Consider the following 13,282-nt stretch of genomic DNA (forward strand, 5'->3'; position numbering starts at 1 on the left):
AAAAAAAAAAAACAACAAAAAAAAACCACAAAGGGAGTTTATTTTAAATGTCAGGGGATTTTTTTTTTAATATATATAATACAAAAAAGCGAGGACTCTAACCCCAAACTGTGGGGGTTGCATGCAACAAGAAAGGTTTTCAGCGGGTGGGGCATCAATGCTTGGTGTGGGGGGCTGACACGCTTGGAACACGAATCACGAGAGAAGCTCAGGAAATGGAGCATTAAAACAGACACCATGAAAGAATGAGGTGCTTGGGCAAGGAGGGAAATTCAGAGCAGTTCCTCAGCAGGGGAATGGAGGGCACTCCACACTGATGCCATGGAGAAATCCAATCCTTTTCCATCCCATCCCACTGCAGCCCCCTGCCACCCCAGACTTGAGCTCCTGGCACCTACAATGCCCCTCAATCCTGATTTTCATCCCCCTTCTAACTTCTTTTTGGGTTTCCCAAGATCTGTCAACCCCTGAACCAACACAACTCTATTCCCAACTCTGGCCTCCCCCCGCCACCAGCTGCAATCTTGCCCCACAATTTTGTCCCACAGATATCCCATCCTTGAGCCCTCCTCATTCTGTTCCTGAGCTGAGCTTGTTAAGTCTTTCCTGTCCCATTGTCTCACTCTTTTTGTGTAGCTGATTTAGGGGCAATGGGGAGCACTGCTGGAATGAGCGAGAGACTTATGGTGACGAAGACTGTAGCTATTTGACTAAGGACAGGAGAGGGTGCATGGGTTTATGGGACTCTTGTGGGGCTAGACGTTAAGGGGACTAGAGCAGGGGAGTCAATAAAAGGAGGGTGCTCTCTGAATGCACACACAGCCCTTCCATGGCCCTCTGAACAAGAGCTGCTGCTTTGGCTGGGCAGGTGCTTTCCCAGCACCACTATTTTACGAGCACAGGCAGGGGAGAGAATGAATGAAACCACCATTAAATTAAACACCCAAATATGGCCACTGCATATTCATCTGGGCTTGGAGGCTCCAGCTGCCAGTGAGGGAGAGGGATGGGACTGGGAGGGTCGGCTTCTGCCTCCCCACTCCCAGAAATCACCAGGGCTGTGTGGGGAGGGCTTGGCTCACAACCGAAGCTCCCTCCATGGGCAGCACCGTGACGGCGGCGGGAGGTGGGGCCGAGACGGCTGCCGCGAGGGGGCAGACCTCACCCGTACCTGTGGAGGAAGACAAATGTACAAAGTCAAAGGGGTTTCTCACCCTCAGAAATTTAATTAACACAGTTGTGTAGCCTGCTTCCTCCCACCCTCCCCCTGCTGTAAGCTGGAGTAGAAGACACAGCTGGTTTCACGTAGTAAGAAAGAGATGGATGCAGCTGCCCCTTCCTCCAAAGCACCATATTTATCCATGCCCTGCAGGGAAGTTCCCTTCCTTAAAAGGCTGAAAAATAAAGCAAGGCTGAAAGAACTCACTGCTCTAACTTGAAATTAACCGCAGACAATACAGCTAACTGGGGTTTATCACTTAAATTGTTGTCCTAATGCATAATAAAGGTTAAACTTTCACAGGAAAGTTTTCTCAGGGGACTCCAGCTCTCACAGTTCTCCAAGATGCATGATACATAGGGAATACATCCATAGCAGTGAATGAGGCTAGAAAATCTCCCACTACATTACAGCATCTCATGGGAATAGATTCACTTACTACTGCCCCATGATCAGTTGTGTCTCAAAAGCAACAGTTACACCTAATGTTGGACAGGAGACAAAGTAATGAAGGGCAAAAAGGAGACAAAACACCCATCAATGTGCCCCGTCTGTTGCTAACTTCAAAATATTAATAGTAGTCTATATTTCTTGTTAAAAGTACAAGAACTCCTTTGACTTTGGAAAAATAAAACAATATTCAGATAAATAAAACATTCAAAGGATTATGTGCACCTTTTCATTTTTTTAAAAAAATGAAAGCTCAATCCTGCTTCTATCCTCTTTAGATGAACCTGCAAAAGGATCCTGAGTCACACATAAGCATCCAAACCAAGATAGGCACTGCAATATGCAGGCACTTAAACACTGGCAGAGGGATGCTAATTTAGGATGCAGCCGCCCCAGGGGAGATGGGGTTCTCCGTCTCCCACTGAGAATACAAGGACACATGGGTACCCTATGGGACAGATGGGCCTCCCCTCCCCATTCCCTAGGACAGAAGGAAGCGGCTCTTGCCTGGTGGCCCGGCCAGCGTTTCACCGCAGCGGTTGGCCCTCAGTGGCCGCAGCCCCTTCTCCTGCGTGCGTCTGCAGATGCCCGTTGAGCTGAGCTGGGGTCTTGCAGTGCACGCCACACAGCTTGCAAAGGAAACGCTCCAGCCGCGGGGCGGCCAGTCCGTGGTCCTTGACCGCGTGGACCCTGAGGTAGGCCGCTGTGGTGAACCCTACGGGAGGGGGAGAAGGACAAAAACCAGCCAGGTCAGTGTCCGGTCTACTGAAAACGTACTCCAGTGTCCTGTAATGCTTGGCTGTGCCTCACCCTAGAGGCGGCTGCGTCTCAACATCTAGTGAAAGATCCATTGCAACAGGACTCCCTGGTGAAGAGGCAGCTTCTCCACCCCAGAGATGGCTGCATCTTGCCACCAGGTAAGCTATCTGTGTATGAACAACAGACCCCACTCTAGGGGCAGCTGCATCGCGGCATTGAGGAAGTAAAGGTGAGGAACTTAAGACTCAACACAAAAATATCAGAGCTGTAATCCTAGACCAGAAGTAGCTGTATGAGAAGAAGAAAGCAAATTTCCTCCCCGCACCCCACAGCAAATCTATGTTACCTATATTCTCTGCAATATGAAATACTTAAAAGCCATAAAAGAATTATAAGAAGTGATTAATAGTAAACTGCTGCTTTATGCTTCTGAGAATCCAGTTATCTACAATATGTTGAAGATTTTATTTTAAATATATGGGTAAAGCATAATGGATTATGCATATTATCCAGTGAGATAATCCAGGTGTTTCCACAAAGGAAAAGCAGATTATTATTATTTTTTAAAAAACTGTTTCTTACTAACCTGCACATTATTCAGCCTATTTTGACTTATGTTTTAAGGATATTGTTTTCTATTTAAAAATAATATACCCATCTAAGTATGTCAGATGGGTAAAGTTGTAACACACACAATTCAAATATTAGCAGCCCTCTTTTCATACTGTTTAGTTATCTACCTGCACATTGGATTCCACCTATATATGGAGAATTAGCAAAGCTAGCTATATACAATAAATCATGTCATCCTACACTTACACAGTACAGTAAAGCTATTTAAGCCTGTGGCAAAATGGAACTAAGGAGATGCTCGGACATGTAAATGGAAAAAAAAAGATTAGGAGCCAGCTGTCTTGCCAAGCAGTTTTCTTGTTGAGATAAAGCAGGAAGTCTGAGCAACAGCTGCAGGCCCACAAAAATAAAATGCTGCCTGGTCTCACATTGATCCTTCAAATGCAGCTTGTTTAAAAGGCATTATTATATATTCTTATCAAGTCAGTCCTCTTCTGCAATTCTGTATTTAATGCTCACAGAGAGTAAGTTTGGCCTCACATGTAAAGGATTCAAACCTGGCTTACTACTAAAGCAGGCATGTGCAACTCTGACTTACCAAGATGAATGCAGCCCACCTACCACATACTGTGGCCTGTCAGTTGGGTAATAAACCAATATAGCTACCTATAAGGCCCTGGTGGGTCACCATCCATGGCTGTTCAGCTGAGCTGAAGTTAATGAGAGCCTGGCAGGTCTGCTTGAAAGCTTGTGGAAAATCAGCCACATCTGATTCAAACTGCAAATGAAATAACCTGAAGCAGGTCTCAAGCATGACTCTGGCTGATATGCTGAGAAACCATATTATAAAGGAGCAAGCACTTATGCAAGTACCAATTAAAGTTGGAATCCTATGCAAATGCAGCTGGGAGTAAGCTCCACTGAAACCTAATTCTTACAAAACCTACATCAGATTGTACTGTGCGACTGCTAGCATTCCCAGAAGAGACAGTTAAGTATTTTTCTCTCACTTCCAGATACTTTCACAGAGAGCCCTGTCCTCTTACCTTTGTTGCACAGTTCACAGACATGATTCGGCCCTTGGCTGTGTACTTTCATGTGGTCCGTGATGTAGGCGGCGCTCAGCATCTTTCCACACACGTGACATGGCACCTTCTCCTCATGACGGACTGTGTGAGCACGCAGCCGATCCTTGGTGGCAAAGGCTGCTTCACATGTCTGCAGAAACAGAGAGAAAGGAATCATGGCGAAAATGTTTTTGCCTACAGCAGCCCACTTCCCAAGGCAACCAAAGACTATGGGACTTGAGAACGTGCAAAGTTCCCTTTAAGTACAGGGGAACTGACATCGCCTTCTCTTGCACCAGAAACTCAGGCAGATTACTGGGGACAAATTAAATAATGGGAGGGAGTAGAGAGTTGATACAGCAATACTGTCAGTGGGAGAAGGTACCTCACATTTGAAGGGCCTCTCTGTCGAGTGGACTTGCCGCACATGGCTGTTCAAATGGTCCGGACTGTGGGAGGAAAGAAATATTCAAGTAAGTGATCTGTTCTTGAGGAATTCTCTTTCATTCCCTGCTATAAAGGTCCATGTCCCCCTCATTATTAAATTCATCTCCTTTTCCTTCTCAATCCCAACTATGTTGCTATAGCTGCATGTCTCCTAGAGCTGGGTTGTCCCTGTTTCTTTTACTGGTAAAGTTTTTCTGCTTTTAACAGATGCACAGGAATACGCTTCTTTTGGAAAAGCTGTTCCTCTTAAACACCAGTTAGCTTGCAGCTGTTAACAGTACAATAACTCTGTCATTAAAAAGTGCCAGTTATAGTTTTAACAGGCTTAATTCATCATTTTTAAGCATTCACTGATGTGAGTCTAGGCAAGATGGGTGAGGGAGACTATGTGCCTACAGAAATGTTCTTGGGGAATTCATCCACTCAATGGTTTATTAATTAGACACAGATTAGTCAGATACTGATAAAACCTAAGCTGGAAAACAATTCAGAAAAGGATTTGACACTCAAGAATCCAATTGATTTACAGGGAACCCTCCATTAGAAAGCAAGCTGAAAATAGAAACTGTAAACTTAGAACTGAGAGATGCTGACATGTTTTAATCTCTTTAAGTTTAGAGCTGATTTTAATTTTTTTAAACGTTTCTTATTTTTAACGAGCTTTGTTGATAATATTCTTGTAAACCTTTTAGAGGTTTTGTTACAATAAAATGGCATATAAATTTTGTTAAATAAATAAAATTAAGGTTGTCACTTATTTGAAAGGGTAAGAAAGTGCAGTGTTAAAAAATGGGAGCAACCTTGAATATATATAGCTAGCTTGCCTAGAGGAAATGTCTACACCACATGTGTAATTTATGTGCTTTCTGCTGCTAAAATTACAAGCCCCTGATGTGATGAAAAGAAATTTTGGATATATTCAAGTAGTTTCTACCCAAGGAAATAAACAAAAAGGGTGCAGAAAACAGTGTATTCTAGTCAGGTGTTAGGTCCTCTGTATTTTATGTAGTTCTGTGTGACTTGAGTGTATATGTATCAGACCATACCAACACTCCTATTTTAAAGACGTACTTTAAAAAGGTTGCATTTCTAAAGTTATTTCTTTAAAAGCCCATGTTTACTTATTTATTGTTGCAAGTCAGAAGCCTGACTCTATGGCCTCTAGGAGCTGTGAAGCCTGGAATGTTACTAGAATTTTTTGTTAAATAGGTTAAATAAATTTGTAATTTTATGTTGTGAACCACCCTGATATCTATGGGTATTGTGTAGTACACAAATTTAATAAACCAATCAACCAACCTACACCTGTCCTCTTGCTTTCATTTCTACAAGGGGCTGTCAGATCAGAAAACTTGAGCACCTTCTTTTTATGTTCATGCTTTTTCTGGGGGCTTACAAGAACATCTAAAGCCCATGGGGCAATTACTGACTATTTTGTTTGTCTGGAATTTTCTTTGTATTTTGAGGACAGGCTGCTCTTGGTATTCCATGCAACTGCAGGTCCACGCAAAACCTGGGCCAAGTGTAGGAATTGAGATGGCCTAACTTATTTTAATTTTAAAGAGCAAGTGCATTCTTTCTACAGTTGTACAGAAAAGCTGGCAAATGTAACAGCAATTCTGGCAAAATCTCAGAAACAAAGGGAGAGAAATCTGGTCACAGAGCCTTTCTGATCAGGCTGCAACTTATCAGTGTTCTATGCTGCCAGCATGGTGACAATGCAATTACGAAGTACATTTGCAAATGTTTAATTCTGGAAATGTGAGGTTTTCTTTCCCCACAAGCTGACCTCTTTGTCTGTTGCTTGATCTAACAGCCAATTAATATGCAAAGGAATTCCATAGATCTGGCACTTCTTGAACTGCACACTTTAGACTGCAGGTGAGGTACTACATGTTTGAATACACCTTCCTGTTAAAACAAATCCCTTGAATGAAAAGCTAGCATGTCAAGAAAGCTTTTAGTTTCTTACTAACATGCTAGTTCAGTATATGCAGGGATTTGTTTTTACATGGAGGAACAATGAAACACGGACACGTCTGTTGAGTTGACAAAGTCAAGGAGAAGTCTTATGCTATTTCTACATGTTTGAATCGGACCTGAAATGGGCAATTGTGGGGTTATATTTATATTTTCCTGTTTCTTTTCAATACTTTATGAAAGCCACTCGTTGCACTTTTGTGAAGGCTCTTTGAATGTCTACACTTACCTCTCATGGGTGTCGATGCCTCAATCCCAGTTAGAAGCCTCTTGTTAATGGTTGCATTTTATAGGTAGTCAGAAGGAAACACTGCCTAACACTCTGGTATTATAATACAAAAGTACTAGTAGCAGGACTGGGGAAATTTTCTGGATTGGGTTATACACTGCTAACTTAAAATAAGTCAGTGAACCACAATTGAGAAAATATGTGCTTTCACATGCCTCCCCTTTCCTTTCTTTCTGTCCTGTTTGTTCAGCTGGATTGGTACGTAAGAACTGCAATGAGTTAGCTGCTCCTAGGAATGGAACTGGTGAGGGATTTGGATGGATTTCCCATGCGGTCTTTACTGTTCTGGAGTCCTCCCACAGAACCAGCACCAGCTGGTGTCCCTTAGAAAACCTCTTATATGGCCAAGGTAGTCAAGATTAGGCTTGGAGGAATTTGAGTTATGGCAAGAGCTGCAAAGGGAAGGGATCCTGAGGTGCCCCCAGACATCCCTCAATCAGTTAATGTTAGCTTCTAGTCTAATAGTGCCATCCTAACTCATACTGGTTCAGGATGTTGTCTGCTAAAGCTTATTCTCTATCACAAGGGGAAACACCTTTTCTAAAAGCCAACCTTCCTCACGTAAGCCCTGCAACAAGTCCCCTTTGAACTGCCTCCTCCCTGCACCCTTGAATCCCTCGTACCGAGAGAAACTCTTCCCACAGTGGCTGCAGATGTACGGCTTGTGCACAGCACCATCATGCGAACGGACGTGATAGCTCATGCGATCCTTCCGCTTGAATCGCTGCTGGCAGACAGGACACTGGTAGGGCTTCTCGTCTGAATGAGACAACTTATGCCGATTGAGATGGTAGACGTCCCGGAAGGCTTTCCCACACATCTCACAAGCATGGTTCTTCCGGATGCGTTTGCCTGATGCTGTAGTGGTCACCAGCCCTGCTCCTGACCCTGCTGTGTTTCCTGCACCTTCGGCAGGGGCAGGTGTTGCTGCTGTTGTGCCACCGATGGCGGAAACACTAAGCAAGCTGAGGGGGACCATGGTGGGCATCTTCATGGTCGTGGGTCCAGCGCGAGAAGCTTTGGCCCCCGTATGAATGGCTTCATGGCGCCGCAGGTTGTAGCCATTTTTGAATTCTTTAGCACACAGGGAGCAGATGTAGGGACCTTTGCTCTTGGGCTTCTTCTGGGCATCACCTTGCTGTTGCGTAGCAGAAGCCGCCTGGGAGGTTGGGGCTTGTGTAGTTTGAGAGGATGGTGCTACCTGCCCACCACCACCCTCGGAAGCAGAAGGTTGCTGCTGCTTCAAAGCGGCCGTGTCTACTGTGGAAGCAGATGGTGCGGAGCCAGTAGCGGCAGCAACCACAGCAGCAGCAGCGGCTGTTTCCTGGGCTGCAGCCAAGACTGGAAGGAGATCCACTTGGAGGGATTCAGCAGGGGTGGCTGTCTGCTGGGGAGGGGCTGTTGTGGTGGCAGTCTGAACAGAAAAGAGATTTTATACTTGAAAAATACAGTAATGAACAATAAATCCTGAAAGCCTACAGTATTCTAGAAACTTGTAGAGGGGATGGAATAGTAAATTCCCATTTCAAAAGCATCCGTCTCTCATAAACTAGCTTGAACTCATCTTAGGTGGGGGAAGACTAAGGTGGGCTGGATTATTATTTACCAAATGTTATGGAAGGAGAAGCAGGAATACTCACTACAAACACTCACCAGCTCCACTGAATAGTTAGAATTCAAGTTAAAGAGCTGGGCATCTCAGAGTTGGAGAGCTCTGCTTTTACAGATACCATGCCCTGCAAAGTGAAGACTTGGGTATTTCTTACTAAGTCTGGAAAATCTAGCTCAGTACAGTGCCATCAGCTTAAGTGTACTGGAAGCTTCACTCTAACTCTAACCACAGAAACTACTAGCCCATTTGCTCTCATGCATCTGCACGTTTACAGGTGGGAGAAGGACAACCAGGTTCCAGTTTGTTAAACATTTCTTGCTGGTAACCTGTGTGTCAAAGGCAACTGGATGATTGGCTGTTTACAAAGCTGGATTACAGAAACTTTACAGTGGTGCCTCACAAGACGAAAATAATTCGTTCCGCGAGTCTTTTCGTCTTGCGATGTTTTTCGTCTTGCGAAGCACGGTCCGTCGCAACTGCGCCTCTTCAAGCGGCTTTAAGAAAAAAGCGCAAGACGTTTTCGTCTTGCGAAGGAAGCCCATAGGGAAATTCGTCTAGCGAAGCAAAGCAAAACCGAAAAACCCTTTCGTCTAGCGAGTTTTTCGTCTTGCGAGGCATTCGTCTTGCGGGGCACCACTGTATCTGGGATAGCTTTCTGCCTATCTTAAATGTGTACCCTCCATTCTAATAATACATATCATCATAAGTCTTTAAAATTGATGCCAGTGAATGGTGTGGAAACCACAGCATGCCTGAAGCTAATCAGGTGTGAACCTGATCATTCTCTTGGATGGGAGTTCCGAGTACGAGCAGAATATAAAAAACACATTAGAAAAGAAATTCAGCCTACAATATCTCATTACATATATGGCTGATGCAGATTTGTACTATTTAAGTACTAGCCTGGTAGCCATGAGAAGGAATTCTATGCGGGGAAGTGAGTAGTCTCGGGAAGGAGTTATCCATCCCTCCTGTGCACCTACCAGAGAAATGCAGCTAACTGATGCAGGAGGGACAAAGCTCTCTGTCCATCTGCCATCCCTAGTGTGCTAGTAAAAACATGGCAGAAAAGCAATGTTTGTAAACTTATTTACAAGGCTTTTAGAAAGAAGAAATGCATAGATTTGAGCCAACAACCATTTAGACACCAATTTGTTCTTATTCCTTAGCCAAAATATTTCCCAGAATTTTCAATCAGGAAAGAAATCACAGGATTAGAGAAAAATGTGTTTGGAACCTTTTAAAAATCTAGAAAAGTATTATTTTTAAAATGCTAACAATTTAAAAATCAATTTCAATGAAAATATGTTCAGTCCATATATGGCAATCCATGGGTCCAAACTAAGCCGTTTTACTTTCTGATTTTCACATAGAGAGATTAAATTTTTTCACTCCAAATTCTACAAACCAAAAATTACCTCTTCACTGAGCAGCTTTTGTGCATTAGCTATATAAGGTGATGAACATAATTTAACTCCAGGCAACAAAGAAATACATAAGGACCCATGGTACTGGCTTGCCTGGCTAGAAGACTTTCTAGTGTCCATCACCATCAGAAAACAGTAAGGACAACTACCATATCATGAAGTGACAGTCTTTCTCAACTTCTATAGATGTGAAGTTAAGAAGAGACTTGAATTCAAATTCCTGTTCAGTCACTGATTTGTGACCAAGGTCAAGTCATATGTGTCAGAAACTAGGCAGAATTACTTGGAAGTAAATTATGCTTTGTTTTGTATTGCTTATTCCCAGGAAAATGTGTGAAGGACTAACCCCTTAATCTCTGTACACTGGTCAGAAAAATGGAACAAGGGATGCTATCAGGAAAAATGACAAACCACTACATAAACCTAAGTTCAATCTAGCATTTCAGAGATCTGTTATTATTCAAAAATACAGTTGTCTTGGTTATGTTCCTTCAAGACCTTTTAAATTCAATTTAGAGCATTATCTGTAAGTGAAGTTCAAATAGTTCTTTCTCTGGTAGAGGTTTGTCAGCATCCAAGTCTGGGTAGCTTTCAAAACAACCAGCTATATGCAATATTAGTTATACTCAGAACAGATCCACTGAAATCAATGAACCTAAGTAATACCACTGGGTCTACTAAGGGTATGATTTAATTAGATATTACCCAATAAAACTTTGATTCAGATTGCTTTTTAAAGTATAGAGTTAACCAGGGAAGGGCTGACCTTAAACTGCAATCCTATGCCTACTGAACATGGTGACACTTACTTCGGAAAAAATGTGTATGGGATAAAGCTGCCTATCAGGATATTTATACAATAATAATTTATTTTGTTTTAATTTGTTACCTGTTGAAGTCTGGGATATATGAGGCTAGTAATAATAATAAAAGCAAAACAAATCTAAATAGCACCAAGATAATATCTGCACAGCAAGGCAGAATTATTGGCCCCAGTAAAACTAACTTTTAATTCAGAGTAAACTTGAAGTGCACCAGATTAACTTAATGGGTTTGGTAAATGAGAACTGGGAGAAGGGGACGGTTTCTTTTAACATAAGGGTACTTGGCTTTAACACTCTGCACAAGCTTTATTGGGTGGTCTCTGGCAAATCATTATTTCAGAGCCTCAGTCCCACAACTGTTTTATGCTATTTTTTTTTTTTAAGTAGTGCTGCTTCTGTATTGATTTTAATTGACTGAATATAGTTGTATTTTATTGATTTTAATTTGTGAACTGCCCAGAGGACACGGTTAATTGGGTGGTATATAAATGCTGAAAGTAAACAAATAAAAAGAAACATTAAGTGACTGACATCAAGTAAGAGTGGCTAAATAAATGTAAAACAGTATTTACAGAAAGAAATACAGAAATTAGTTTTTAAAATCAAGTATTTGTACAGGGTACCCTTTGAGGTTGAGGCAATTCGTATAAAAAATTTTGGTCTCCAGCACTGAGATGCAGCTGCCTCAAGTAGATATCGTTTTTCAAAGGGGTCCATCGCTCTCCATTTGGTGCCCAGACAGAGCTCACCTGGAAGGGGCTTTGACTGCAGCCCTGAGCAGCAAAAAATCTGGACTGGATTTCGGTCCCAACCTGCAGAGGGTTCTGTGTATGACTCTGCTAAAGAGACAGAAAAAAAGAAAGATTAGGGAACCTTAAAAGAAAAAGAATCCTCCCCACCCTTCAGCAAATTTGGAAACTCAAGAGTTACCGTAAATTCAAAGGACAGAAGAGAGAAATGGGTAATTGTAGGAAATCGGTGTGTTTGGTTATTCCACAGGAACTATGGGTGATGAGATGAAAGATGTAGAGAGAGCAGCAATTGCTTGACCCAAGTAACTTCAAGCACTGAATGTATGTGTGGAGTAGTTATGGTTTACAGCAGGAAAAATAGGGGGTTGAATCCAATGTAAGTAGGGCAATTTAAATTAATAAATATGCCTTTCTGGTCCATTAATGTCAGTGGGTCTACTCTAAGCAGAACTTAGTTGGTTTCCCATGGTGTGGGAAAGGAGGAAAGTTTGTTTGTGGGAGAATAGAAAGCTAGGTGTAAGGTATGGGACTGTAAAGATAAACTGCTACACTGGGCCAAGATGAGGGTTTGACTATTGTGTACAAAAGTATGGAATAAAAGAGGGCATGTACTAGGAGAGTCTACTTTTCTTCGGGAATGGGGAAAAGGACAGGCAAGGGATTCCCAACAGCAGTAGATACGGGCCAGCATTATGTTAAGGTCTATGCCTGGGAGATTCCCCCTCCCCAACCAGGCATATGATGGTGAAGTACTAGGGGAGCCATGTCTCTGACCTATAAGAGGAGGGAAAAGCAAGTAAAGTAGCTGCATATCTGAAAAAGGGGAAGGCCTGAGGCTGAGCTCTGCAAAGGGGAAACCCAGGCAGGAAGCACTAGGAGGGAGGGTGATTACCCAGGAAAGGAGCCAAGGGTGACAGCAGCAGGCAGGTTATTATTTGGTCAGAAACTGGAAAGGGGAGGTGGCTGGGGAGGTGGGGCTGCAGGTTTAAAGAGGAAATTGTCTGCAAGGGAGGCTCAAGAAGTGGAAGCAGGAGGTTAAGACAAGGAGCTCCAAAGGGCGGGGAAGTAGGGGCCTCATGCAATCTTGACAAAATTTGGCCACACATGCCTGGTCACAGGAAAAGTTGGAGGCAATGTACCTCCCACCCTGTATACAGCCACTATCTATATCATAATGCATTTGTAGGTGAGGAGGAAAGAAGTGGGGTCATCTCCCTGCATTTTTTAATGTCCAGAGACGGCCCCTTTAGGAGTCCACACATAAAGGTAGGCAGGAAACAGGTGGGAAATCCAACACCACACCTGTTGGCTGCCAAAGGTCACACCTAGCTACCTCCTTTTGTGCCTGCGCTTCAGGGTAAGTAAATAGCGGGGCCAGGAAATGAGCATGAAGCCTCTCGTTGGCATGTGTGGCCAAACTCGCACTGGTGTCAGGCAGAAACCCCTAGAGGGCACAGCTTTGGGGAGGGGAAAGCAATTATGGCAGGAGGACATTTTATTTTGTGGGGGGCATGACGGGAAGAGAGGATTATGCGCGCGTAGCCTTGGAGAGGGCGAGGCAGCTGTAGTGCGTGTGTATCTGAGGGGGGGCATTTTGGAAAGCAGGATCACTGGGAGTGGGACCGAGGAGGCACCGAGGTAGCAACTGGCAGGGAAAAAGGTGGGGGACAAGCGCGAGGGAATGGGCAGAGCGAGCGCGAGAGGGAGGTGACCGTTGGTGGGGGGGAGAGGGAGATGAAGCGCGAGGCGGAGGGAGGGGCTGGGCACAGCGAGCGTAGAGAACGAGGGGGTAGGGGGAGCGCAAGGCTGCGCTGGGCGGAGGGAGGTGACCGTTGGGGCAGCGCGAGGCGGGGGGGGGGAGCGCGTGCTGAGTGCGCCCTGCT

At 43.8% G+C, this 13,282-nt stretch overlaps 2 protein-coding genes across 14 annotated transcripts in view; one reads left to right on the forward strand and one right to left on the reverse strand.

The window, feature by feature from the left end:
- MAZ (MYC associated zinc finger protein) overlaps positions 1 to 13,282 on the reverse strand; it is a 13,772-nt gene continuing 490 nt past the window's right edge. Inside the window, exons 1-8 of one of the 11 annotated variants that reach the window (XM_082195583.1) lie at positions 12,508 to 12,695; positions 11,397 to 11,486; positions 9,380 to 9,445; positions 7,408 to 8,198; positions 4,454 to 4,517; positions 4,048 to 4,219; positions 2,177 to 2,384; positions 1 to 1,171 (exon numbers count right to left, since the gene is read on the reverse strand). In XM_082195583.1, the coding sequence (XP_082051709.1) occupies positions 2,197 to 2,384; positions 4,048 to 4,219; positions 4,454 to 4,517; positions 7,408 to 8,198; positions 9,380 to 9,445; positions 11,397 to 11,486; positions 12,508 to 12,579 (1,443 nt within the window). In that variant the 5' untranslated portion in view covers positions 12,580 to 12,695 and the 3' untranslated portion in view covers positions 1 to 1,171; positions 2,177 to 2,196. Of the gene's footprint in view, positions 1,172 to 2,176; positions 2,385 to 4,047; positions 4,220 to 4,453; positions 4,518 to 7,407; positions 8,199 to 9,379; positions 9,446 to 11,270; positions 11,487 to 12,507; positions 12,696 to 13,282 lie in introns of those variants that run through there. The other 10 variants (XM_082195578.1, XM_082195586.1, XM_082195585.1 and 7 more) reach the window with 10 other exon arrangements.
- MVP (major vault protein) overlaps positions 12,711 to 13,282 on the forward strand; it is a 24,862-nt gene continuing 24,290 nt past the window's right edge. The window contains exon 1 of one of the 3 annotated variants that reach the window (XM_082195570.1): positions 12,711 to 12,756. The gene's annotated coding sequence lies outside the window, so the exon portion shown is untranslated. The other 2 variants (XM_082195569.1, XM_082195571.1) reach the window with 2 other exon arrangements.

The sequence above is a fragment of the Podarcis vaucheri genome (assembly GCF_965113315.1).
Source record: "Podarcis vaucheri genome assembly, chromosome: 13".
In the NCBI taxonomy this organism is placed as follows: domain Eukaryota; kingdom Metazoa; phylum Chordata; class Lepidosauria; order Squamata; family Lacertidae; genus Podarcis; species Podarcis vaucheri.